Here is a 24,923-nt window from a genome sequence, read left to right as displayed (position 1 = left end):
ACAAAAACATACGGACCTGAGACCTCATCCCATTCCCAACCCTATTGCTAATCGGGTTTCAATGGGTCGGGCCATATGACCCGATTATAACTAACAAACTTTTAGCCGGTTAATCAGTTTGGGTCTTAATTGGACTGGGACATGTAAAATCAATCCCCACCTCTCTATTACAATGGAAACCCGTTGACCCGGAATTACCTAGAAAGGCTGTGTTTGATTGCAGTGCAAATTTATTTTAATTGATGTAAAATTATAGTAATGCAAATTCTGATTTATTTTTATTTTAAAATTTACCTTATTTTGTTTGATTATAATACAAATAAAATAAAATAAAATTACCTAAAGCAGAATATAATAAAACCCAAAACAAAATTAAACTAAAATTGCATTTTTTTTTCATTTGCACTCCCATGCATCTATACAAATGCAAACAAAACAGGAGAAAAGGCTGAAACCAAAATAAATCTTCCAAATAATTTGCATTCTCATTCATACTTTTGCATCAGTACAAATGAAATTTCAATGCAAAACAACAAGCCTTGAGATTAAAAGGGTTGACTACTAGCAAGATGAATCAACATAAGAAGTGATTGGCAGGAGAAAGTGATTTGGGCAAATCCCCTTCTTTCAACTGTGCATACCGCCAATAACGAAAGTACAAAAGTGACCCTATATATAACTTACTACCATTATTTAGCTGTTGTGTTTTGACCTGACCAGATGTGTCCAATCAGACTAAAGAGTTAAAAAAGAGCTACAACCTACAATCAAACTCAAAATAATTAGGGTATAAGAACGTAAAGAGGACAAAAAAGACATTATAATTTAGCATTTGTTTGTTCTTTCACATCTGGCGGGTCAATTAGTCAATCAAAAGTCAACTGGGTAGGAATTAAAAAGTGACAAAACAAGAAGGGAACAATTAAAGGGTAATTTGGACATGTAAAAAAATTGAGGGTTAGATGTCGTATTTATGGCAGTAAGTAGGGGCTTTTTTCCTCTAAGTAAAAAAAGAAAGAGGAAGCTCCCTTCTCTCTTCTTTTTGCAGTCGAGTTGGAACAGAGAGGTACAGTTTGTAAATGAATAATCAAAAATAATAATTGAAGGAGGAGAAAGGGAGAGGCGGTACAGATTACAGACAGCAAAGTCAACAGGAAAGAAGTCTGCCCTTGTAGCAGCTTTTTTATTTTTTTCTCTTCTGCACTGGCGAGGAACACAACAAAACGGTTACAAATTCGGAAAAATAAACACCAACACCAGCGATTCCTCTCATACTTGTATTAGTTTATTATCTCTTTCGTATTCGTCTTCCCAGAGTAGAAAGTTTTTACATGTTGATTCTCGCTTTCCCTCTTTTCTTTTTCTTTTATTTTCAATTATTGTTTATATTACTTGTGCGATCGAAGAACAAGAACTTCAACAGCATGGATAGCCCAAGTCCTCTCTGCCCTTGCACTCGCTTTCGATTCTGAAACAAGGAGATTGGTGCCAGATCGGTAAGAGAAATTCCGAGGTACCCAAGTCGCTTATTTCTTTATTTTTTTTTTCCTTTAATTCTGTGTTTTGGGGTGGTCCATGTGGGGTTTTGCGCTTGTTTTTATTGGTGGGTTATTGTTTTCATGATGGGATTTCTGGTTTTGATGATGCAGTTTATGAAATTCTGGTCGAAATCGTTGTTTTTCTCAGTGGGTTCTGCCTAAAATTTCCATTTGAGAATATAAGAATAGATAGATGTTGAGAATTTGGTGGAAGAAGTAGAGGTGGTGAAGGTTTATATGGATAGGTTATGCTGCTTTTATGATGCCTATTCTGAGGTCAGTATAATTACCCCTTTTATTATCTCTGTGATTCTTAGCTATTTCTGTAGTAATTAACTTGCTTGGTAGTCTCTGAAAAAGCATGAAAGCCATTTAAATTTGGGGTGCCCTCAAACACTGCCGTGTAGAATTGATTGGAAAAGTAGTAGCTGCAGATAGCTTTTGTGTTCGCATTTCAACTTATTTTCTGGTTCGATGCTCTGAGCTAAGTGGTTATTTTGCCGCTGGTTATTGAGGGGAAATGTTCATTCAGAAATTGCTTGGGTTGTTTGTTTTCTTTTGTTGGGAAAGTCCTGATTTTAGGGGGCATGGTTAACTTCTTTTCTATCCCTATAATTTGGGTCTCCTCCAATGGATTTTTTTTTTTTTTTTTTATTGCGTTCAGCAGTTTTCTGGTTTCAGTAATTGGCATCCTAGCAGACTTCTGAGCTGATTAATGTGTCAAACTGAAACCAAGACTGTATCTTAGCTAGAATTTCCTATTACATTTGCTTTGGTTTAATTTTAGTTTCTGCTTTTTTTATCACGTAGAGAATCAGTTTCTACATGATTTATATTGGCCTCTTGCCCATATGAAAAGTTCTGGAAATTGCTCCTCTTGTTTTCCTTAAATAATCTTAAGAAAATAAGCATCTCTATGTATAGTTTCTAGTTCTTATTAGTTTAATGTTAGTAGTTTACCAAAAACAAAAGAGTTTAACGTTAGTATTGTATCTTTAGCTTGTAGGAGTGCGTTCCTCATGTGGCTCCGGTAAGGGGAGAAGCCATCGAGGTCCAATCAAGTATGGATTCAGCCTCGTGAAAGGTAAAGCAAATCATCCCATGGAGGATTATTATGTTGCCAAGTTTGTCCAGGTTAAGGGTCGTGAACTTGGATTATTTGCTATTTATGATGGCCATTTGGGAGATAGTGTGCCTGCATATTTACAGAAGCATTTGTTTGCCAATATTCTAAAGGAGGTGTGTTGTTTATTTGAGATGAAAGTATAATGATTTTATGCTTGAGACTTTAGCTATTTAACTTTAATTATGATACTTACCTGAAAAGGTGCAGTCTAATGCCATTTGTTTCATCATTCCAGGAAGAATTTTGGACTGACCCCAGTAGATCCATTTCAAAAGCCTATGAGAGGACTGACGAAGCAATTCTTTCCCACAGTCCCGATCTGGGACGAGGTGGATCAACCGCAGTTACTGCAATACTTATAAATGGTCAGAAGTTATGGATAGCCAATGTTGGAGATTCACGGGCAGTTCTTTCAAGAGGGGGACAGGCAATACAGATGAGTACTGATCATGAGCCTAACACTGAACGAGGAAGCATAGAGGATCGAGGTGGATTTGTCTCAAACATGCCAGGTTACCCAAGTTAACCTTCGCTTTATTCCTAAAATTTGCCTTTGTGCAAAGATTTCTTCTAAATGGGTTAATTTATTTCAAATGCAACAGTCTATAATTCTATATCAAATGCGGTTGTCAAGCTAGTATTCAAAAAGAAAAAAAAAAATAATATTTTATCTATCTTTAAGCATAGGTAGCCAACTAACGAGGTATTCTTTATGTAAAAATGACTGCTTATGGAAACACCTCAAGTTTCTTAATATTTGAAAATGTTTTAGAAATTTCTGCCTGTGATCCATTATGTTTTATGGCAGTTCCTGTTGAGTTTTATTGTACACAACTCTCCTATCTTATTGATAACCTTTAGTCTTAGTTCTTATTTTCCTCAGTGATATAATGGTATTTCAGTTCCAAAATCCCTTTGTTGTGTGCTGCAAAATATTCCTTTTCCAAGAAATTTGTTAAATTAAAATTTGAAATTTCATGTGTATGTGTATGTCCGTAAATTACTAGACTAAAGTGATCTAGCAGGAAGTCAATATAACCCATGGATCATTGCTAAAGGAGTGTTCTTAGAAGTTTGTTTGCCGGACTAAAAGTGAATTAGAATATTATATATCATTAATAAATTAAATTAAAATGACCAAATATTATATTTTATTGATAAAATGAATTAGAGGCTACTTAGATATTATATATTATTAATAAAATGAATAAAAATAACTTCGATAAGACTTGAACTTATAAGCCATTAATGAAAGCATGACATTTAAACAAAACCCTTTTATCAATAAATATATGTTTTTTATAGATATATGCATATATATTATTAATATTATTTTGACAAAAGTTAAAATATAATATATTTTCATTATGCCAAAAAACTCATGTACAACAAAAGAATGTACATTGGGACATATACAAAAAAATTGCTTTGAATATCACTGCTTTACATGAAAAGAAAATCTTAATTAGGGATGGCAATTTTCCCCATTTCCCCAATCCTCATGGGGACCTGTTCTGAATGAGGAGGGGATGGGGAAACTTTCATCCCCATTGGCAGGGATGGGGAGAGCACTCCCTGCCCCACGGGGACCCCGATCCCCGCTAATATATATGTATATATGTACGCATACGTCTATGTACGTATGTATGTATATTAATATTTTTAAAAATATGGTTAAATATGTTTGAATATATTTGAATATTTTTCAATAGGATTGTAATTTTAATTATTTTATTTTAAAAATTTTAAATAAAATAAAAACAAAAACAAAATAGTTGACATTATAAAAAATCACGGGGAGTGGGGATCCCCGTGGGGAACCGGGATGGGGATAACCTTGTCCCCATTGGTGGGGACGGGGATGGGGATTTTTGTGGGGACGGAGATGGGGAGTGGCTCCCCATCCCCGCCCTGCCCCATTGCCATTCCTAATCTGAATCAAGAAAAATTCTGTAAGAGCTCCCTTTAAATTCATCAAACCTACCTGCCCAAGATAGCAACATTCTTATGATCTTGTTAGTGAGCAACACATCTTCCATAACATTATTTACAAAAATATGAGCATTCCTTTCACCCCTACTCAAGTCCCCCAAACGCCATGCATCCAGAGGCTCCTTAACAGACCCTGACAGGCACATTTGAGAGCCAAACAGCCAAACATCCTTGACCAAATATGGAATGCAAATTTACAGTGGATAAATATATTATTGGCAGAACCCAGGCAGCTGTCACAAAAAAAAAAAAAACACTGATTGGAGTATCAACTTCTATGCGTCTTTTTAGCAGGTTTTCAGAAGTGAGACATTTGTTCTGAATTACCACCGAATAGAGAAAATAGGTCTTGGAAGGCACTTTTGAACACCACACTTTAGCTCCTAGGAAGGTGTTGTCACCGTCCAGGGATTATTTCTGATAAAAGGATACCACATAAAATTTCTTTGAGGGATTCCATCCCAAATCCTCCTGTCAGTCTGATTTCTGTTTATTTTTGCATGTTTAAGATCAGCATTAGCTCCAAAACAGAATCCATTTTCCAGTCATTTAGGCTTCTCCTAAAACAGGGTCCCACACAACCAAGCGATCCACCTCTTTGTAGCTTTATTTCATTGACGTTTCTTTGTTTAGAGATAAATCAAATAAAACAGGAAATGCTTCTTTCAGCGGTGTCCCTAGACACCATTTATCCCTCCAGAAACTATATCTCCATTCTCTACCTCATAACTGATACCTTCTTTAAATATTTGGTATGATTTTTCAATATTACAAATACAACCAAATACATATAGGTCCCCATAACTTATCAATATTACAAATACAACCAAATACAATATATCTCTCAACAAAAAGGATCATTACCCAAATATTGATCCCAATTATCCAGGACCTTGGGAGAGTGGACTGGATAGGGACCTAATCTTTGGCATTCTTTTTTGCAGAAAGTGGCTGCTTTCAGAGTCCAACCTACTTTCTCATGCTTGTTAGTCTGAGAGTTTATCATTGGACCAAACAATGACCCCTGAAAAGATAATACCACTCCAATCTAAGCAAAAATTTTAAAACATTAGATATCTAAATAGCAATAGAATGGATGCCCAGAAGAAGATGGCCCTTTCAATTTTTGCAATAATCCTCCCGTCCTGTTGAATATACAAGGTAAGATTTCTCAGTTCATATTCCCTTTTTAATCTTTTCTTCCAGTTATTGAGCCTTTTTTCTGGGTTTCCTTCTTTGCTTGGTTCTATTAATGAATTTTCAAAATTTAGAAGAGCAAATTTTAGAATTTGAAAAATCCTATTCCTTGTTGGGTCAATAAAATTCTTATGGAGTACTGCCTCAATTATATCAGTAAAATTAAGTTTTTGTGTGACTGGTGTTGTGGAGAGTGGAGTCTGGATTTCCAGTTCTAGACACAGGTGCAAATATTTCAATGGATGAAGTGATAATCTTGATTGTGAAGCTGGTGGAGCTTGGCTACTTTGCATACTGTACTCTCTGAACTACAACCATGGGTTCATGTTCAAATTAAAGCTTATGCACTCCAAAAACAAATACATAAGCAGTAATTTGGCTTTGGTTTTATCCAAATTAATTGCATGAAATTAGTTGGTTCGTATGGGAATCTGATACATTAATCTTGATGGTTCGTAATTTTATGGTAGTCATAAACCTCACATCTATTGGCATCTTAAATTAGGGGATGTCCCAAGAGTGAACGGCCAGTTAGCAGTTTCTCGTGCTTTTGGAGACAAGAGTCTTAAATCACACTTACGATCAGATCCCGACATACAAAATGCAGACATTGATTCTGATACTGATCTTCTCATCCTTGCAAGTGATGGTCTATGGAAGGTTTGACGTCTTGATTTTTTACCATTCTCCAGTATTATTTATGTTTATGTGTGGAATATCTTTATGCATATTTTGTTATTTATACAGGTTGTGGCCAATCAGGAGGCAGTTGATATTGCAAGAAAAATCAAGGACCCACAGAAAGCAGCCAAGCAACTAACAGCTGAAGCAATAAATAGAGATAGTAAAGATGATATATCCTGTATCGTTGTTCGATTTAGTTGGTAAAGCATGAAGGTGCAATTTATCCTTAGCTGCTGCTTTGCATATCTTAGGAATCTCCATTAGTGGAATGCCAATCTATAGACGACACCATCCATGAGATTTGTGCCTCAGTGGGGTGGTCCTCACAGAATCCCGCTGTAAATTTTTTTTCTTTTTTTTTCCTTTTCCTAGGTTGTGGGCTTTGATATTGTTTGATTTCTTCAACATTTATTAGCAATCTGTTGTACACCATCAGTTTTTCCTTCTCTTTTTTATTCTAATTTCTATTTCCATGAAATCCATGATGCAATATAGTGGACAGACGGTTTTTTGTGATAATTAATGGAAAGTCTGGTTTTGTTGTTCATGATGAGGATATTGATATGCTGCCTATATGCTCCATCCATACGAAGAAAATCATTGGTAGACCTCAATGAGCATCTCTCAAGACTAACACTAACTTTTTTTGACGTTTAATTGCAGCACATTGAAGCCAATTACAGAATCATCCATTAGGGAAAACAAAAACCCGTCATAAGATATGATAGGTTTTAAGCACCATTTAGGGTCCGTTTAGTTTGCAAGAATAGGGGTCCAGAACCAACTGTTTGGTTGGGCAGAATTGGAATCTCATTCCCATTTCCAGTGGAATAGCTTTCTCCCATTAGAGAGAAAGGCCATTCCCTCTCCCCTCCCAAGGAATGAGAATCCATTCCAGCCAATTCTGATTCCGATTTCAATTCCAGACTAAACCAAACAGGTGAAGGGAATAGGCCATTCCAATTTTGATTCCTATTCTGATTCTGACTGTAAACCAAATGGACCTTTAATAATGAGCCCCCTCCCCCCACCCCATCCCAACCCACCCTCTCTCCCTTACTTAAATTGACTGTGATCATTTCTAGGTGATGGCTATTAACATTAGACATATTGAGTTATTGAAACCCCCACTCAGGTTTTTTTTTTTTGTGTCATTTATTTATTTATTTTTGTGACTCTTACAAGAGTTGGTTTATGCAAGTAGATCATTAGAATAAGCACTTGTTTTTCAAATAAGCACTCTCAAACTTGGTTTAAGCCTTATAATTATTAGGCTATTAAATACTATATATATATATATATATATATATATATATATATATATATGTACTTGCACTCTTTCCGAACTAAGTCTCATAATTATTAGTCTCAGCTTGCCAAAAATACAAACACAAATATGTACAATACAAATACAAGGTTTAAAAATATCATATGTAAGGTTTTGCATTGTACATTTGCTTTCGCACTCCTTCCAAATTGAGCCTTGTGTAGAGTGCTGATACATAAAAACGTTGCTCTTGCTATTTAGGTAAAGTATACTAGTAGCACAAATTGTAGCAGAAAAGAAAACATTATCTAGTGTCTAGGTGTCTGGAGGGTTCAATTAAAGGTTCTATCTCCCATGGGCTTTGTATCCCCTGGTCATTCATTAAGGTTATGCTTCTAATTACATCAACAACTAGTTTTGCCGGAAGATCCATCTACAAATAATACATTGATTTACTCGGACTTAATTCTTAATTCAGAGATCGAATTCACATCTGCGCCCCACATGCACATGCGTGCACTGAGAACATCTCCCGTGGGGCGCGCTCTGTGGGGTATAGATGAATCAAGAGTATTGTCAAATGTTAATGTAATTTTATTTTTAATGATACCTAAGAAAAGCTATTTTGAGAATTTTGTCATGTATTTATTGGGCCACCCAAGTTGAGTTGGGGCATATATTTTTAAGTTCATGTTGGGTTTCTCGCATTGAGTCTCTGGTTGGGTTGGGTAAGGTTGAGATACCCTTACCTCAACTTGGGCTTGGGTTGACCTTAACTTGTTCCAACCTGGTCGGAGTAGCCCCGCTCTGAGAATTAAGAATATTTTAATTTGTCCATGTATCAACCAGTGATTGAACACTTTCAATCACTGAATAAGTTCAAATAAAACCCCTGGGGAAGGGGGGAGGTATTGGTATTTAACCAAAACCACAAGGGCGATGCCATAGTGGTGTGGTACACATAGTTTAGTTGGGTGCAATTTGGGTGTGCTCAATCCGAGTCTGATCCGGCCCAAGCCATAATTTTATGTGGGTTGGGCTTGGATTTTTAGCTCTCGGGCTGGGCCTAGGCCCTTTCATTTCATGGGTTGGGCCCAGGCCTAAGGTACCTTAGGTATTCCAAACCTGGTCAGTCCAATCCGACCTTTATCCTAGCCTAAGTTCAAACTGACTGTATATATTCAAATATACACAAGCATGCATATTTACATATACATATACGTACTTTTGCATAAATGTATACATGCATACATTTATATTAAATTTTAGAGATCAATCTCAATCCAATTCAAGTGCATCAAATTTCAAGACAATTTGAAAAAATTAGAATTGACCTCGGGACTCAGTCCAGACTCGGATTTTAAACCCAAATCTTAAGGTTAGACCTAGGCCTAGCAAAACCTACTGACTTGCATCCCTACTATTTAGTGGGGGTTGGTGGATTGGTGGTGGGCCTGGTAGCAATGCATGCACAAGCCCACTGGCATCTGCATGTCCTAGATGTAGAGGGCCAATTGACCTATTTTAGGATCTATAGTGAATCTATATGCTAATGCTTGACTTTCCACTAGGGCCAATAATTACATCTGAATATTATAATAGTATCATATAATGTGAAACATTTTAATCTTTAAATCTAATCCTTTGATTAGATCATTTAAAATGTATAGGAGAAGAATTCAAAATATGAGTGCCTCTTCATCTTTTCGCCCTTTTATCTTTAATTGCACATGTGAATGGCATGTGATTTTAATAAAATTTGTTGATTTTAATGAAATTAATAGAAATAATAGAATAAATTAAAAATAAATATTCATTTAAAAATTATTACAGAATTATCTAATAATAATAATATTTAAAAATAAGAAAATAAGAAAAATAGTACAAAACGACACAAACTGATTTATTTCAAAGTTTGATTACATTAATTTAAATCCCTTCAACATTAAACATTAATAAATTGAGGTTTTGGTTGGATTCAGATCGGCTCAGCTTACTTGGGAATATTATAGTGCTTTGCTTAAAGCCTATCCACTACACGTGCACGACAGCACGAGTCCCAATTAATTTTATGTTATATAAATTAAAAAATAAATTTTATAAATATATTATTTATCATATTATATAATTAATATTACACATTTATCAATCTATCTATTTATCTTTATGCATAAACAAGACAGTCCATGTCACCTTGATTCTCCTTGCTCCTTTACCCCAATCCTACATTTTCCTTGACTCTCTTCTCCCTCTTTCCACCACTCCCAATTTGCCATCTCAGCACCTTCTCTCTTCACTCCTCTCCCTTTCCATTGGGTTCTCTCTCTCTCCCCATAACTCACGTCTCTCACTTTCGATGTTTCTTATATATTCATGGCATCTTCCATTATTGTTGAATAATTTATTCTTAAATAATTCATTAGTTATGAAAATTATTAAAATTTTTGGAAAATATTCTACCAAAAATTATGAAATAATTATTTCATAAGCAATCCATTATTTAATAAATATAAATAATTTAATAACCTACCAAAAATTAATAAACAATCCATTATTTAATAATTTTTTGTTATTAATAAATGTTCAAAATTTCAACGTTTAGTGTAATTTACATTAATCATTGTAATTTAATAATTTTTATGATAATAATCTATTGATAAAAGATATTAGTAATTATCTTAATTTACTAATTTCTATAAAACCAATAATTATAGTTAACAATTATCAAATAATTTAAGGAAACTCTCTAAACTAATAATCCATAATTATTTTTTAAATAAGTAATTAAAAAACTAAGAAATTAATCTATGAAAAAAATATTCTTCAAAACTATTTAGATAATAATCCATTATTATTATTATTCAACTAAATAATTATTAAAAATTTACAAAAATTAAATTGGGAAATTAATCTATCAGCAATAATTTAGGAAAGTTGTTAATTCTATCCATATCGATCTAGACACTTGTTTGACTTTGATCATACCTGGTTTTACATTAATTAACAACAAATGGTTTACTTTTAATTAAAAATAATGTAATTTATCATAATTACATTAATTTACTATAGTTATATTTACTTTGATTAATAATAAATAATTTATATTAATTTATTGTTATTGTAAATACTTAATTTACTATACATTACTACTAATCAATAGCAATTTCAACAATTTTTTGAAAAATTATCATAAAATATTGTTATTTAATTTATTGTTAGTTAATTAGTTATAATAACTTATTAAAATTGTAGGGATGGCAATTTTCCTTGAAAAATAGGGGCCCTTCCCTACCCCACTCCGAACGGGGCAAATTTTCTCAAGTTTTAAATGATGATGGGACAAAGATGGGGTGGGGACAAGAAAAATATTTTTGCCCCAAATTAGGGATGTGGTTTGCATATAATTCCCCAAACCCAATGGTAAATTAGTAAAATATTCACAGATTTAATATTGGTTTTTAAAACATCTCTAAGTTTTTCTCATATTCTTATAATTCTAGGATCCCATAATTTCATTTATAAAAGACCCTCAAATTGTCATAATCCAATTCCTAAATTAAATACCCCAAAATCCCTATAATCCTATATATAAAATATCCATAAATTAATTTTTTTTAGGTGGTTGCCTCAGGGTGGGGAAAATTTGGGGATTCCACATCCCGATGGGGAATAGGTGCCTCGCCCTAAACCTACCCTACCACTGGGGTTAGGGCGGGGATGGAGTAGACTATCTTGACTTACAGGGGCGAGGAACAAGGAGGGGTGCCCCATTTCGTGCATCGCACGGACCCCCACTATCTATCTACCTATCCATCTATCTATCTATCTATCTATCTATACAGCAAGATAGTCCACGTCACCATGCCTCTCCTTGCTCCAAACGGAACGAGATTTGCTCCTTACACATGGGCACCTCACAGGCACATCCATCGTGCATTGGGAACATCTCCCATGAATAATAACTTATAAGTACGGGAGATGTTCCCAATGCATGGTAGGATGTCCATGTGAGGTCGGTGTGAGGTGCCTTGTGTGAGGAGCAAATCCGGTCTCGCTCCAAACCCCCTTCCTAATTTCTTACTTTTTAAAATTTTTTATTTTTTAATTCCACATAATTACCCATTGAACCAAAAAGGAAATAACATAGGCTTAACTATTTCTAACAACCATAAAGAAAGAAGGATTTGCTTTTCTAATGTTTAGCCAAGTGGCACCACTTTCCCTCGCTTTCTCCTAAATTCTCTATAATTCCTATTTATCTCCTAAATTATCTCTAACTCCTATTTATCTCTTAAACTATTTCTAATTTAGTATAGAGATTCCCTCCTAAACTATCTCTAAATCCTATTTATCCTCTCCCCCACTTTTTATTTACATCTATCTAAATAAAGTTTCAATTAAAAAAGTTCAGAATTATTTAAATAATACAACAAAATTATATAATAACTATAAAATATGTATTCAAAATACAAAAATTAATTATAATAGATTTAATAATATTCATATTATTAATAATTATATATTTTTACAAAATTCATCATGAAATTATGTAGTACAAATATAAATTATAATTTTATGAATTATTCAATTTAAATGTTATTCAAATAATAAAAAATAAACATTAATAAATAAAACATTATTTAAATATTTCAATAAGTAAATATCTTAAATAAAAAACATTAAAAATGGTGAAATAATTATATAAGAAAATATTTAATATTGCATAATGACATTAAAATAAATAAAATTCAAATGGTAAAAATTTTAAATATTTTATATGTTATTTAAATATTTAAATAATGAAATATTTAACATGATTAAAATTTAAATAGTTAAAATAAAGAAATTATGTAATAAAATTACAAATTATAATTTTACAAATTATAAAATTCAGTAAATAATTAATATTTTAAATTTTTAAATAACAATATGATTTAAATAACTAAATAATATTGTAAATAACTAATTTCACTTTTATCAATTAATAATTGTAGAAAATAACTTTAAAAAATAAGATTTATTAGTAATAATTTTACAATAATAGTATATATTCATTATATATTTATATATAATAAAGTTACTATTTATTTTATCATTTGTTAATCGATGGGTGCAATTCACCAAACCAAAAGGCAGGTGGTAGAAAAAACTCGTGCAAGCTCCCGGCAGGTTTGTAAACGTGAGTTAATACCACTCCATGGATCATAAAAAAAAAATTTAAAAATCATGTTCTAGCCATCACCAATTAACAATAATCTATAAATCTCCCCTTAGTATAGATAGATCTAACACTTAGGTTATGTTTGGTTTGAAGGAAAATGCATGCATGGAAAGGTAGGGAAACCCTTACAAACCTTGTAGGAATGGCAACAGGATGGGGCGGTGCACCCCCCCTCCCTGTCCCCACCCCATAGTCAAGAGATTTTGCCCCATCCCCGATGGTAGGGCGGGTTCAGGGCGAGGCATCCATTCCCTGTTGGGGATGGGGAATCCCCAAATTTTCTCCTCTCCAAGGCAACTACTTGAAAATTATCTATTTTATGGACAATTTACACATAGGATACAGGAATTTGGGGGTATTTTAGGAATTGAATTATAATACTTTAGGGATAATTCAAAAATAGAATTATGGGATCCTAGTTTTAAGAATTTAGGAAAAACTTAGAGATATTTTAAATATCAATATTAAACCTAGAGATATTTTTCTAATTTACCTTGGGGTTCGGGGAATTATATACAAAACCCCTCCCTGCCCTGTCCCCGGTTTAGGGAAAAAATATTTTCCCCATCCCTACTCCATCCCTATTTAGGGTCAGGGCAAACCCACCCCATTCGGGGTGGGGTGGGGCATGGTGGGGCCCCGATTTTATGGGAGAAATTGTCATCCCTAAAACCTTGTACAGGTTTCCCTATCTTTTCCTTCTTTTCCCTACCTTTTCCTTCAAACCAAACATAGCCTTAGTAAACTTTTCTAAGTGTACGATGCCCCTGTCCTAGGTTTCACTTTCTAGAAATTTCCACCTTCTAGATATTTGACTAAAAATATGTTTGTCCAGATGGAACTTTTATGTGTGATAAAATGCAAAGCCGTTTTAGTAAACAGTGCTTTGTTACAAGCACAAGCAAGCTGAGACAAGCCCAAGTTTCTCCCCACGACTGATTGGGCATGGTTTGGCTTTCATTAATCCAACTTAGTTATGACCCATTTACTTTGAATGGTATACTAAAATTTGTTTATAATTAATAATTTTATTTTATTTTATTATAACTCATACCAAAATTAATTAATTATTTTTGTGGTTAATTAAAAATTCCCGAACAATGTTATTATTTTTTATAATTAATAATTTTTATTTTATTAATATTTTTAGGATTAATTACTAATATTTTAAACAATTTACTGATAGTTTACGAACATTAATTAATTATTTTCATGATTAATTACAAAATACCAAAATTCACTTAAAATCTATTATTTATATCTATGATTTATTAAGAATTACCAAAATATATTACTTTTTTTAGTAATTAATATTAGTGATATATTACCAAAATTAATTAAGTACCAATAATAATTAATTATTTTATTATACTAAAATTAAAAAATTAATAATTGTTTTCATGAATAATTAAATTAATTATTTTTATTACTATTTTAATATTAGGATTAAAATATATTACCAAAGTTTAATACCAAAGTATATTACTATTTTTAATAATTAATGTTAGTGACATATTACCAACAAATTAATTAATTACCAATAATAATTAATTATGTTATTACTTTTTAATAATTCATAATATTAGTTATATTAACTAATAATATTACTGAATATTACTATTAACAATAGTAATATTTTTTACAAAAAAATTATAAGATTTATTAATTCATAATTAAGAATTATTAATTCATAATTAAGAATTATTAATGATAATTATAGATTTATTCATATTTTTTAAATCTTAATTATAAAATTTAAAAATCATTATTAATTATTTTGGAAATACTTAAAAATACCTTAAAGTATTATTGTTTTTTGTAATTAATATTATTGTTAATAACTATAAATTAAAATTAGTGTTGTTAATTACTAGCAGGAACCTAACTCGAGCCCAACCCAACTCAACCAAAGCTTTTGCACAAGTTGGGCTTGAGTTTTTTGAACTTTAAGTTGGGCTTAAGCCAAAAAACTCAAGGCTAACCTAAACTCAGAATGGGCTTGGGTTGAGGCATCAAGTTCGAGCTCGATCCAACCCATTTGAGCTCATGTCAACATTTTATGATAGACTAAGCTATATAGCTCAATACACCCAAGCCCAAGTCTAGTTCAAGATGTTAGGTTAAGCTCGAGTTGAGCCTAAGTTGGTAACCACAAGCTTAACCTTGGGTTGTTAAACTCGGGTTCGAGTTAGTAAATTATCAATAACTATTGTCATTCTATTTTTGTTATATATAAGTAAATTATCAGTAATTACTAAAAATTACTAACAATTTTTCTCTTACCAACCTAGCCTTAACTTGAGCTTTAACCCAACATCTTGGGTTGGTATTAGGATTGGATGTGTTGAGCTTTGTGGCCCAATTTCTAAGTAGAATATATTGATAATATGCATATATGTATATCACAAAATGTTGGGCGTGCTCAAATTGATCAAATCGGGTTCGGGCTACCCATGCCCTCAACTCAAGGTCAACCTGAATTTAGGTTAAACTTCAATTTTTATGCCTAAGTTTAGCTTGAAGTTTGAAAACTCAAGCCCAAGTTATTTTAACAAAGCATGTGCATTGCACAGGTCCCCACTAGTATATACTAAAGTAGAACATATCAAATGGGAAACGGGATCTTCTCCTCACACAAGGGCGCCTCACATGCACACCCACCGTGCAATGGGAACATCTCCCGTGAATAATAACTTCGAAGTACGAGAGATACTCCCAATGCATGGTACGATGTGCATGTGAGGTGTGAGTGAGGCGCCCTACGTGAGGAGCAAATCCGATCTCACCAGATGGCCTCTCTTTGCTCCATTACACCAACGGATAAATTCTACAAGGGGGGCTCAAAATTACCTTTAGAAGCCCATGGAGTTGCCACTCTGCATGGCTTATCTCCCTTTTTCCTCTCCTATTTTTAGGAAACTAATTATCCCTCACTTTCTCCAAAATTATCTTTAACTATTTCTAATTCCTATTTATCTCTTAAATTATCTCTAATTCCTATTTATACTCACCCCACTTTTCATCTATATCTATCTAAATAAAGTTTCAATTAAAAAGTTTAACACTTATTTAAATATTATAATGAAATTAGTTAATAATTTTAAAATATTTATTAAAAACACATAAAATAATTATAATAGATTTTATAATATTCATATTATTAATAATTTTATATTTTTATTAAATTCATAATGAAATTATATAATAACAATATAAATTATAATTTTATGGATTATTCAATTCAATAACTAAATAATATTTTAAAAATATAAATATAAAATTATTTAAATATTATTAAAAATATTAAAATTAGAAAATAAAACATTATGTAAATATTCCAATAACTAAATATTTTAAGTAACAAAATATTAAAAATAGCTAAATAATTGCATAACAAAATATTTAATATTATGTAATAACTTTAAAAGAAATAATATTTAAATAACAAAAAAATAAATATTTTACATATTATTGAAATATTTAACATAACTAAATTTTAAATAGTTAAAATAACAAAATTATGTTATAAATTTAAAAAATTTCTTAAGAGTAGAAAAATAATTATACTAGATTTAATAATATTTGAAGTAATAATAATTTTATATTTTACAAAGTTAACAACGAAATTATGTAATAATAGTATAAATAATAATTTTATTGATTATTAAATTTAATAAATAATTAATATTATAAAATTTAAATATTAGTATTATTTAAATAATTAACTAGTATTGTAAATAACTATTTTTTAAATACTTTAAATATCAAAGAATTAATTACTAAATCATATTTTATATGTTATTTCAAAAACAAAAGACAGATTAAATAATTAAATCATGATATAACTTTAAAAGAATAACTAAATATAAAAAAATAATAAATAATTGTTAAATAATTTAAATATCAAAAAATTTAATACTAAACCATACTTTAAACATTATTTAAAAAAAAAACAAAATAGATTAAATAATGGAATTATGTAATAACTTTATAAATTTATCAAAGACATAAAATTAATTATAATAGATTTAATAATATTTTATAATAAGAATATAAAATATAAATAATTAAAAAATTATTGAAATAGTGAAAGTAGATTAAATAACTTAAAGGTATTAAAGCTTTATTTGTTATTTATTGTAATGCCATTATAAGTTTTCAATAATTATTGGAGATTAAACTATTGTTTTTTATTAGAGATTAGATTATCAATTCAACTGAAATTAGGAGTGTTCACTAGTTCAATTCAGTTGTAGATTGTTTGGCCAACCAAACCAATCTGGTGAGGTTGAGGAGTTGGCCACTCAAAACTAACCAACTATGTGAAAACCGACTAACTCAAGCTGCATCGATCAATGTTTTAAAAACCAACCTAGAGATTGACCCGCATTTGCATCTGGGTCACGGTCACCAGTTCAACTTTCCTGGTCAAACGGGTTAGACCATTCCACATCAGCACTCTATCTATTTAAATAAATATGTATTTATATACATATATAAATGTGCATATATGTACATGTGTGTAAATACATATTTTATTAATAAATAATTGATAATTATGTTTTACATATAATATATGTATTATTTTATATTTTATTTATATTTTTAATTCAGTTTTAACTTTTTTGTTCATAAAAAAATGTTAAGAGTTGTGATTTGAGGACAAAAAAGGGTTTTTTTTTTTTTGCAAAAAAAAATAGAAGGGCAAGACACCCATAGAACCTTAGGATGCATGGATCTTGAAACGTTACCCAAAATAAAAGAAAAAAAGGTCACCTCAATTGGAAGAGTGCAAAGTTATGGCCTCAAAAAGTTTGCACATGCATTAAGTATGCAACTTGTAATCAAGTGACTAGGTTGAACAAGTCAACAGTTGAACCCTCCAAGTCGGGTGGTTTTTTACCAAGTCAATAGTTTTGACTAAAAGGCGAGTCAATAGAATCAGACCCGGAATCAAGGTCGATGACAGTTTGAATAGTTCAACCAATCAAGTCAATGGCAAGTTGAAAACATTGGTATCAATTTGGGTCGCTTTCAATTTGGTTAGTCGATTCAAAAGATTTAAACTTAAAATATTAAATTACATTTAAAAATAAAATGATATTAAAAGAAAAAATTTAAAAATTTAAGTTTACAATATAAAGTATTTTAGACTAAGAAATATGTGAACTTTCCCACTTTCATATATTAAACAATTATATTTGAAATAGAAAATATTAATATATATTTATAATTGGGTCGGTTCGATTTTGATCAGTTTACAAATGGCCAAAACAAAACTAACCTAACTTGGTCAAATTAGAAAATTATTGAACCGAAGCTGACTAGAAATACTAGAAAGTAACCAACTTGGATCGAATTGGGTCAATATTGGCAATTTCATCATTAGATGAACATCCCTAGATGAAATTAATTATTATTATTATTATTTTTGCATTTATAAAGAATTATTAATTATTTAAAATATAAATTATAAAATAATTATATACTCATATATTTCTATTATTTAACTTTTGCATAACAATCCGCTAATATATATTTAAGAGATAAATGAAGTGCAATCTACGTCAGAAATCTAAAATTGCAGCCCCTCCTAGCCCCCTTAAAACTGCTGGACTTAGCATCAATGCACGGTGAGTATTCAGTCCACCCCCTAGGCATCTTAGTTCCACCGTAGGGGTGGACTGAACGGCCCCATGGTTACACGGTTAAACTTTCGAAATCTTTTGCGTTTGTAGACAGTAGTTTCCGTCAATAATTCCTAAACCCTAGGCTTTTGCTTTTCTAGGGTTTCTGTTTTATCGCATGTCTCCAAACTCCAAAGGGAGGCTTTTCTAGGGTTTCTGGGTTTCCACCTCCCGCTCTGCGTATTATATATCCCTCTAAATCCATTTATTTGAAGCACCGCGATGGTTCCTTTGCAATCCCGATAGTGCTCTATCGACTACCGATTCGATATTTCTCCTAACTTCTAAACATCTTCCGGTTGGGTGATCGTCTGTAAGCTTAACAAATGGTGGTTTTCTCTTCTGTGCTTTGATGTGTGCATTGTATATTTTTTTCGTTGGTTTCTATATTTAAATTAGTCTACAAGACAACACCGCCTCTCCTTTCGGCTGCAAGAGCTGAGATCAATCGATCGATTTCTTGATGGCTTTGTTCTGGAGGCATATATTTATCCCAGAGTTTGGGCACTTCTTCGTCCATGAGTTGCTGTTTTGCTTCTCTGGAATTCCCTTCTCTGGTATATTCCGATTCCTAATCTCTTTCAAGGATTTGCTTATTTTAGAACGCAAAAGAAGAGAAGAAAATTTAGCTCGTATGGCTAGATTTGTTCCTCCAAGTTTTGATGTACAGAATGAGAAACATTAGTTGCTATTTTCTTCTTGGCTCTCGATGGTTCTATCGCCTAATCTATTAACTGCATCTTTATCCCAGAAGGACCTTGTGTCTTCCAAGGTGGCAGATTTAACATATTTCTGATTTGAGTCTGAAAGTCTCTGCAAATTCTTTCATACTTTATGAAAAACAGACAAACCAAAGAGAATGAGCAGTCTTTGTGCTTGTGAATGTGGAATTCAAGCTGATGTCCAAGTTGGAAACCATATCAAGCATGATTGATCTATAATACAGATAAGAATGAGTCCATGTTTGAATCAATTATAAACAGGTTGAATTCAGGTTATTGGAACGGTGAACACTTGAATCTGTAAGAAACTTTAGTTTATCTTGGTTTCAATAGAAAACAAGAGAGAAAGGGAAAGATGAGGGAACGCTGAAAATTTGTGAAATTCATTGATGGTTTTTCTACAATTTTCTATTTCTCTCTTAATTTCCGTGCATTACAAAAAGAATAAACTTCTAAAATGATACTAATAATATAAACTACAAACCATTCACTCTATCTTTAATAAAATTTGCTAAAAATAGGTTCAAGTTTGACATTTAAACCAACTTGTCAATTTTATGTGGACATGCATATTCGTACTACCTTTATCGGACTCAAATTTTAAGATGTGTTATCGCTATGTGATAAACAGATCTGAATTCATCCAGATTTGATCTGAATATTATTTTATTATTTCGTTGAGTTTTGAACTGGGGTTTGTATAATCGGGTATTGTTAATAGTATTTGGTGAGAGAAAAAAAGCATGAAAATAATAAAACATCTTATTTCTACCAAAAAAATATGAGATTATCTTTTATTACCAAATTGGATAAATTACAGGGATCTACTTTGGAGGTGTTATATTCGGCCCGATGTATTATTTGTTTTGATAGTCCCTTGTAAAGTGAACGAGGAATTAGCTGATTGTTCATACATCAGTTTTATATGAAAAAAAAAGGCAGGGATATTCATTTTAATCTTATATTTTGGGACTTTTGCCTGTGATCTCTGGACTTTGTGAAAAAGTTGTGTTCTATTTTTTAAAATTTGAGAGATCAATTTAGACTTTAGATTAAGCAGAAAAGACTATAGTTAATCCCAAAAAAATACATGGTGTTAATCCAAAAAAATACATGAAAAATTACAAGTGGGCAACTAAATAAAATAAAATTTATTTAATTAATAGGTTTCACTTGAAATTTCATTTTTTAAGAGAAAATATAGATTGGCGGATGCCCTCTCTCTCGCTTCTTCTTCTTTAAATCATTTAACCCAATCGGTTAATTTGGATATTCGATATAATATATTATAAATATATATATCTAATATAATTAGTTGGTTTAATTAATTAGATTTTTGGTAAAGGAAAAAATTAAAACATTTCTCTCATGGTATCTGATGAATGAAGATTTGACCCAACTTATGAAACGGCGATACATGGGCACTGATTCAACGTAAGCGACAATTCAGCATTGTGGTCTAGTACAATTAAGTAGCGGGCCCATAAAGTAGTTCGCTACATCATGGCGCGCAAAAGGAGGAGCTCGCCACGACACGAGCACCGGGTTCCCCGAGCTACCTCGAAAGATATATTCCGAGGCAACTTTAACTTGTGAGTTAAGAAAGTCAGCTCGCCTGAGCTCCCAAACAGACAAGTCTTCCCGAAGACTAATTCTATTAAGGATATTCCTGAAGTATTCCAAGCTCGCTGCAAAGTAGTTCGCGAATGGGTCGCACGAGCAGTCCTCAGGAAGCTTTTATTTAATAGGCCGTACCAGTCAGAATGCGCCACGTCCCTAACTGACGGCGCAGTCCCTGTCCTTTCGACAGTCTGCACCCACGTCTCTTAGTAGGTGGAGGCATGCCTGTCACTTTGGAGACGTGTCACTTCCCTGGGCAAGGAGTATGTCACAACGGCCACCTGCGCAGCCCTGACAGGTAACGGTTGTGGCAGGGGCCCAATGGCGGTTATGCCCGATCTCGCAAAAGCACCCCTATAAAAGCACTCAGGGCAGAGGAGAAACTTTTTCTAGAAAAAAAACCCTCTAATCGCACGGATATAGTGATAAAGCGCGACCTCCACTCTTAGCCTTCGTTTTCTCTTTACTTCCCATACACAGTACTAACTTAAGCATTGGAGTATTCCCACCGGGTAAATCCCCGGGAATCCTTTTTTCATCTTCTCAAGTGCCGTTCGTTGCCAACAAGAAGCCAGTCAGTAGTCAGCTAGGAGTGCTCGGATCGCGCTACATCATTTGGTGCCATCTGTGGGAAACGCTTCAAAAAGCCTTTCTCTCTAAACTCTTTCAGTTCCTTCTTCCTTGAAACGACCCAACGCTCATGGCTTCCTCTAGCAATGTCGGACGAAGCACGGAAATGGATAACTCTAGGAAACAACCCCAGCTTCCTACTGTCTGTATCGGACAGTTCACCGTCCCCCTCTCAGCGGACGGAATCCCCAGCTTAAGCGTGCCTCTCACAATGGCACCTGTCATCGCCCCACTTCCTAGTACAGTCGGAACGACATTCACCGAACCTTCGGTCGTGCCCCCGGCGGCCAGCCTGAACTAATTGGAAGACCTAGTGCAGTGCATGAGGGCCATGCAGGCTCAAATGCAACGGTTCCAACAACTTCAACTCTATCAACAGCACGTACTGCACCAGGTCTCCCAGTATCAATATCAGTAGCAGTTCCCCCAGCTACCCCAGCCTCAGCTCCCGCCTCAGCACCTAGCCTCACAGCAAGCCAAATCTTGCCGCCAGAGCGAGCATTCCGGCCGAGGAGAGGCCCCCCAAAATCTCCCAAAAAACCAAGCCTCCCCCCACGAGAGACGGGAGAGACTAGCTACCCCGATCTCGCCGCGGGCGGACAGGTCGGGAGGACCCCAGCTCGGCAGGTCTACGTCGCCTCGACAGTCGAAGTTTGGAACCCCGATCTTTGAAAACCAGTTCAAGATCGTGGCGACAGACTCCAAGCAGGCCCCTTCTGTTCGTAGCTATCACCAGCAGACTGGGCTACTCCCGGTGCAAACCATTCTGGACAGCGCGGAGGTGAGCAACACGAACACCGAGCCCATCAAGAAGCAGAGACGTCGCCGCCGAGCTCGTCGATCTATCACCCGCAATTTGCCCGAGCTCATGGGCAAAGAAGAGGTAGGCTCGGCCGAAGCCAAAGCTCCCCTCCTCTCGGTTCCATCCCCCTGTCTTCCGAACTCCTAGCGGTTCCAATGCCTAAGGATTTCAAACTCCCCCCTCTTGACAAGTATGATGGGTCCTTCAACCCGAATGATCATGTAGATGTCTTTCAGTCACAGATGCACCTGGCGCGAGCCAGTGAGTCGTGCATGTGCGTGGCCTTCTCCACTACTTTCAAGGGAGCGGCCCAAACGTGGTACCAGAACTTGGCACCCGGGTCAATAAGAATTTGGGCGCAGTTCACACAAGCCTTCACGTCCCACATTGTCACTAGCAAACGGTGCCCGCGAACTGAAGAAAGCGTCTTTCACGTAGCATAAAGAGAAGGAGAGTCCATCTGAAGCCATATCAAGTGGTTTAACGATGCTTGTATGCAGATACCACGCCTAGACCCTGCCATACGCCTTGCAGCAGCCAAGAAGGGCGTGATGCACAAAGAGTTCAAGTGGCACACGATCGTCAACCAACCCGCGACCATAACCGAGTTCCTAAATCTTGCAGATAAGTTCATAGCCACTGAAGAGGAGATCAACCAGAAGGGCGGGGGCGCACCCGAAAAAAGAAAGAGAGAAGGAGAGTCTTCTAGCAAGGGAACACCCGAAGAAAAAAGGAAACAGTTCGAGGGGCAAAGCCGGGTCAATTGTTCCGAGCTCCTGCACCAGGCCGAGCTAATTACACCCCACTGAACCGGGCTGAGATCCTGATGGCGATCAAGGATGCCCCGTACGTGAAGTGGCCACCCCATTTGAGGGGAATCCCAATGAAAGAAATAAGAACCTATATTGCAGTTTCCACAAAGATCACGGTCACAGTAAACGAGAGTTGTAAAAACCTCCACGATGAGATAGAGGAGCTCATCCGTCGCGGATATTTGAGAAACTTTGTACAAAATAATAATAAGTAGGTCGACCGATCACCCATGTCCTACGAGCGGTAGTCTCCACTTACCACTTGACTATGAAGTTTCCAACAGACTTCAGTGTGGGAGTAGTGCGAGGCGACCAGCTCGAGTCCCACAAGTGCTACGTTGCCGCCCTAAAGGGGAAAACCAAGGTGGCCGATGACCTTGAACTAGAACGACCCACAGAGCAAGGCGAAGAGCAAGCCGCGCCCACAGAAGAAACAGTCACGGTCCCGACCTCGATAGCAGACCCAGCTCGGACGCTTCAGATTGGCGCTTCCGTCCAGGAGCCCCTACGATCCGAACTGGTAAGTTTTTTACTTCAAAATTTAGATATTTTTGCATGGTCCGCGGTAGAAATGCCTAGTATAGACCCCGAACTCATAACTCACAAGCTAAACACTGGTCCTGTAGTTAGGCCCGTTAGACAGAAGAAACGCAACTTAGCCCCAGAACGGTGGAAAGCAGTCGACGAGGAAGTTGAGAAGCTCATCATAGTGGATTTCATAAGAGAAGTCCAATACCCGAGCTGGGTAGCCAACCCCGTCCTGGTAAAGAAGGCCGACGGCAAGTGGCGCATGTGCGTTGACTACACCGACCTAAACCGGGCTTGCCTGAAAGATTGCTTCCCGCTCCCCCGAATCGACCGTTTGGTGGATGCGACCTCAGGGCATGAGTTGCTAAGTTTCTTAGATGCCTATTCGGGCTATAACCAGATCAAGATGGACCCGACAGACGAAGAAAAAACTACCTTCATCACGAAGTTCAGCCTATATTGTTACAAGGTTATGCCCTTCGGGTTGAAAAACGAAGGGGCAACCTTTCAAAGGCTTGTAAATAAATTGTTTGCGCCATTAATCGGCAGAAAAGTAGAATGCTATGTAGACTATATGGTTGTCAAAACTCAATTCTCACATGAATTAATACAAGACTTGTATTCTGTTTTTGAAATTTTGCATAAGTTTAATATGAGATTAAACCCAAACAAGTGTGTGTTTGGTGTGACCTCAGGTAAATTCCTGGGATACATCGTTAATCGGCGCGGCATCGAAGCCAACTCGGATAAGGTTAAGGCCATCTTAGACATGAGACCACCTCGTAAGTTGAAGGAGGTTCAGAGGTTGAATGGCTGCATAGCCGCCCTGAACCGCTTTATGTCCAAATCGGTGGACCGTTGTCTGTCGTTCTTTATGTCAATCAAGAGCAAAGGGTTTGAGTGGACCCGAGACTGTCAGCTCGCGTTCGACGAGCTCAAGAAATACCTCGCTAGTGTGCCGATCTTAACCCGATCCGAAGAGGGCGACGTTTTAGAACTGTACCTCTCGGTGAGCGACGAAATGGTCAGTTTGGTACTAATAAATGAAATAGATCAGGTCCAATGACCCATCTATTATGTTAGTAAAGTATTGTAGG

The 24,923-nt window shown here is 34.7% G+C and overlaps 1 protein-coding gene across 3 annotated transcripts; it reads left to right on the top strand.

Annotated features, from left to right (window-relative positions):
* Nucleotides 1-938: 938 nt before the first annotated feature.
* LOC148876749 (putative protein phosphatase 2C 10) lies at nt 939-7,084 on the top strand. Of its 3 annotated transcripts, none has more exons than XM_088967231.1 (6): nt 939-1,496; nt 1,650-1,814; nt 2,538-2,777; nt 2,900-3,176; nt 6,359-6,513; nt 6,601-7,084. In XM_088967231.1, exons 2-6 carry the CDS (start codon nt 1,776-1,778, stop codon nt 6,739-6,741), a joined length of 852 nt encoding a protein of 283 aa, XP_088823357.1. In that variant the 5' UTR covers nt 939-1,496; nt 1,650-1,775; the 3' UTR covers nt 6,742-7,084. The 3 variants fall into 3 exon arrangements, with proteins under 3 accessions (XP_088823357.1, XP_088823348.1, XP_088823364.1); XM_088967222.1 differs by having other exon boundaries at nt 1,003-1,513; XM_088967238.1 differs by lacking the exons at nt 939-1,496; nt 1,650-1,814 and adding an exon at nt 1,907-2,007.
* Nucleotides 7,085-24,923: the final 17,839 nt, after the last annotated feature.

This window comes from Nelumbo lutea, chromosome 1 (assembly GCF_056320005.1).
Source record: "Nelumbo lutea isolate HS-2025 chromosome 1, American lotus-T2T, whole genome shotgun sequence".
Taxonomy (NCBI): domain Eukaryota; kingdom Viridiplantae; phylum Streptophyta; class Magnoliopsida; order Proteales; family Nelumbonaceae; genus Nelumbo; species Nelumbo lutea.
This window is presented reverse-complemented; position numbering and strand designations above follow the sequence as displayed.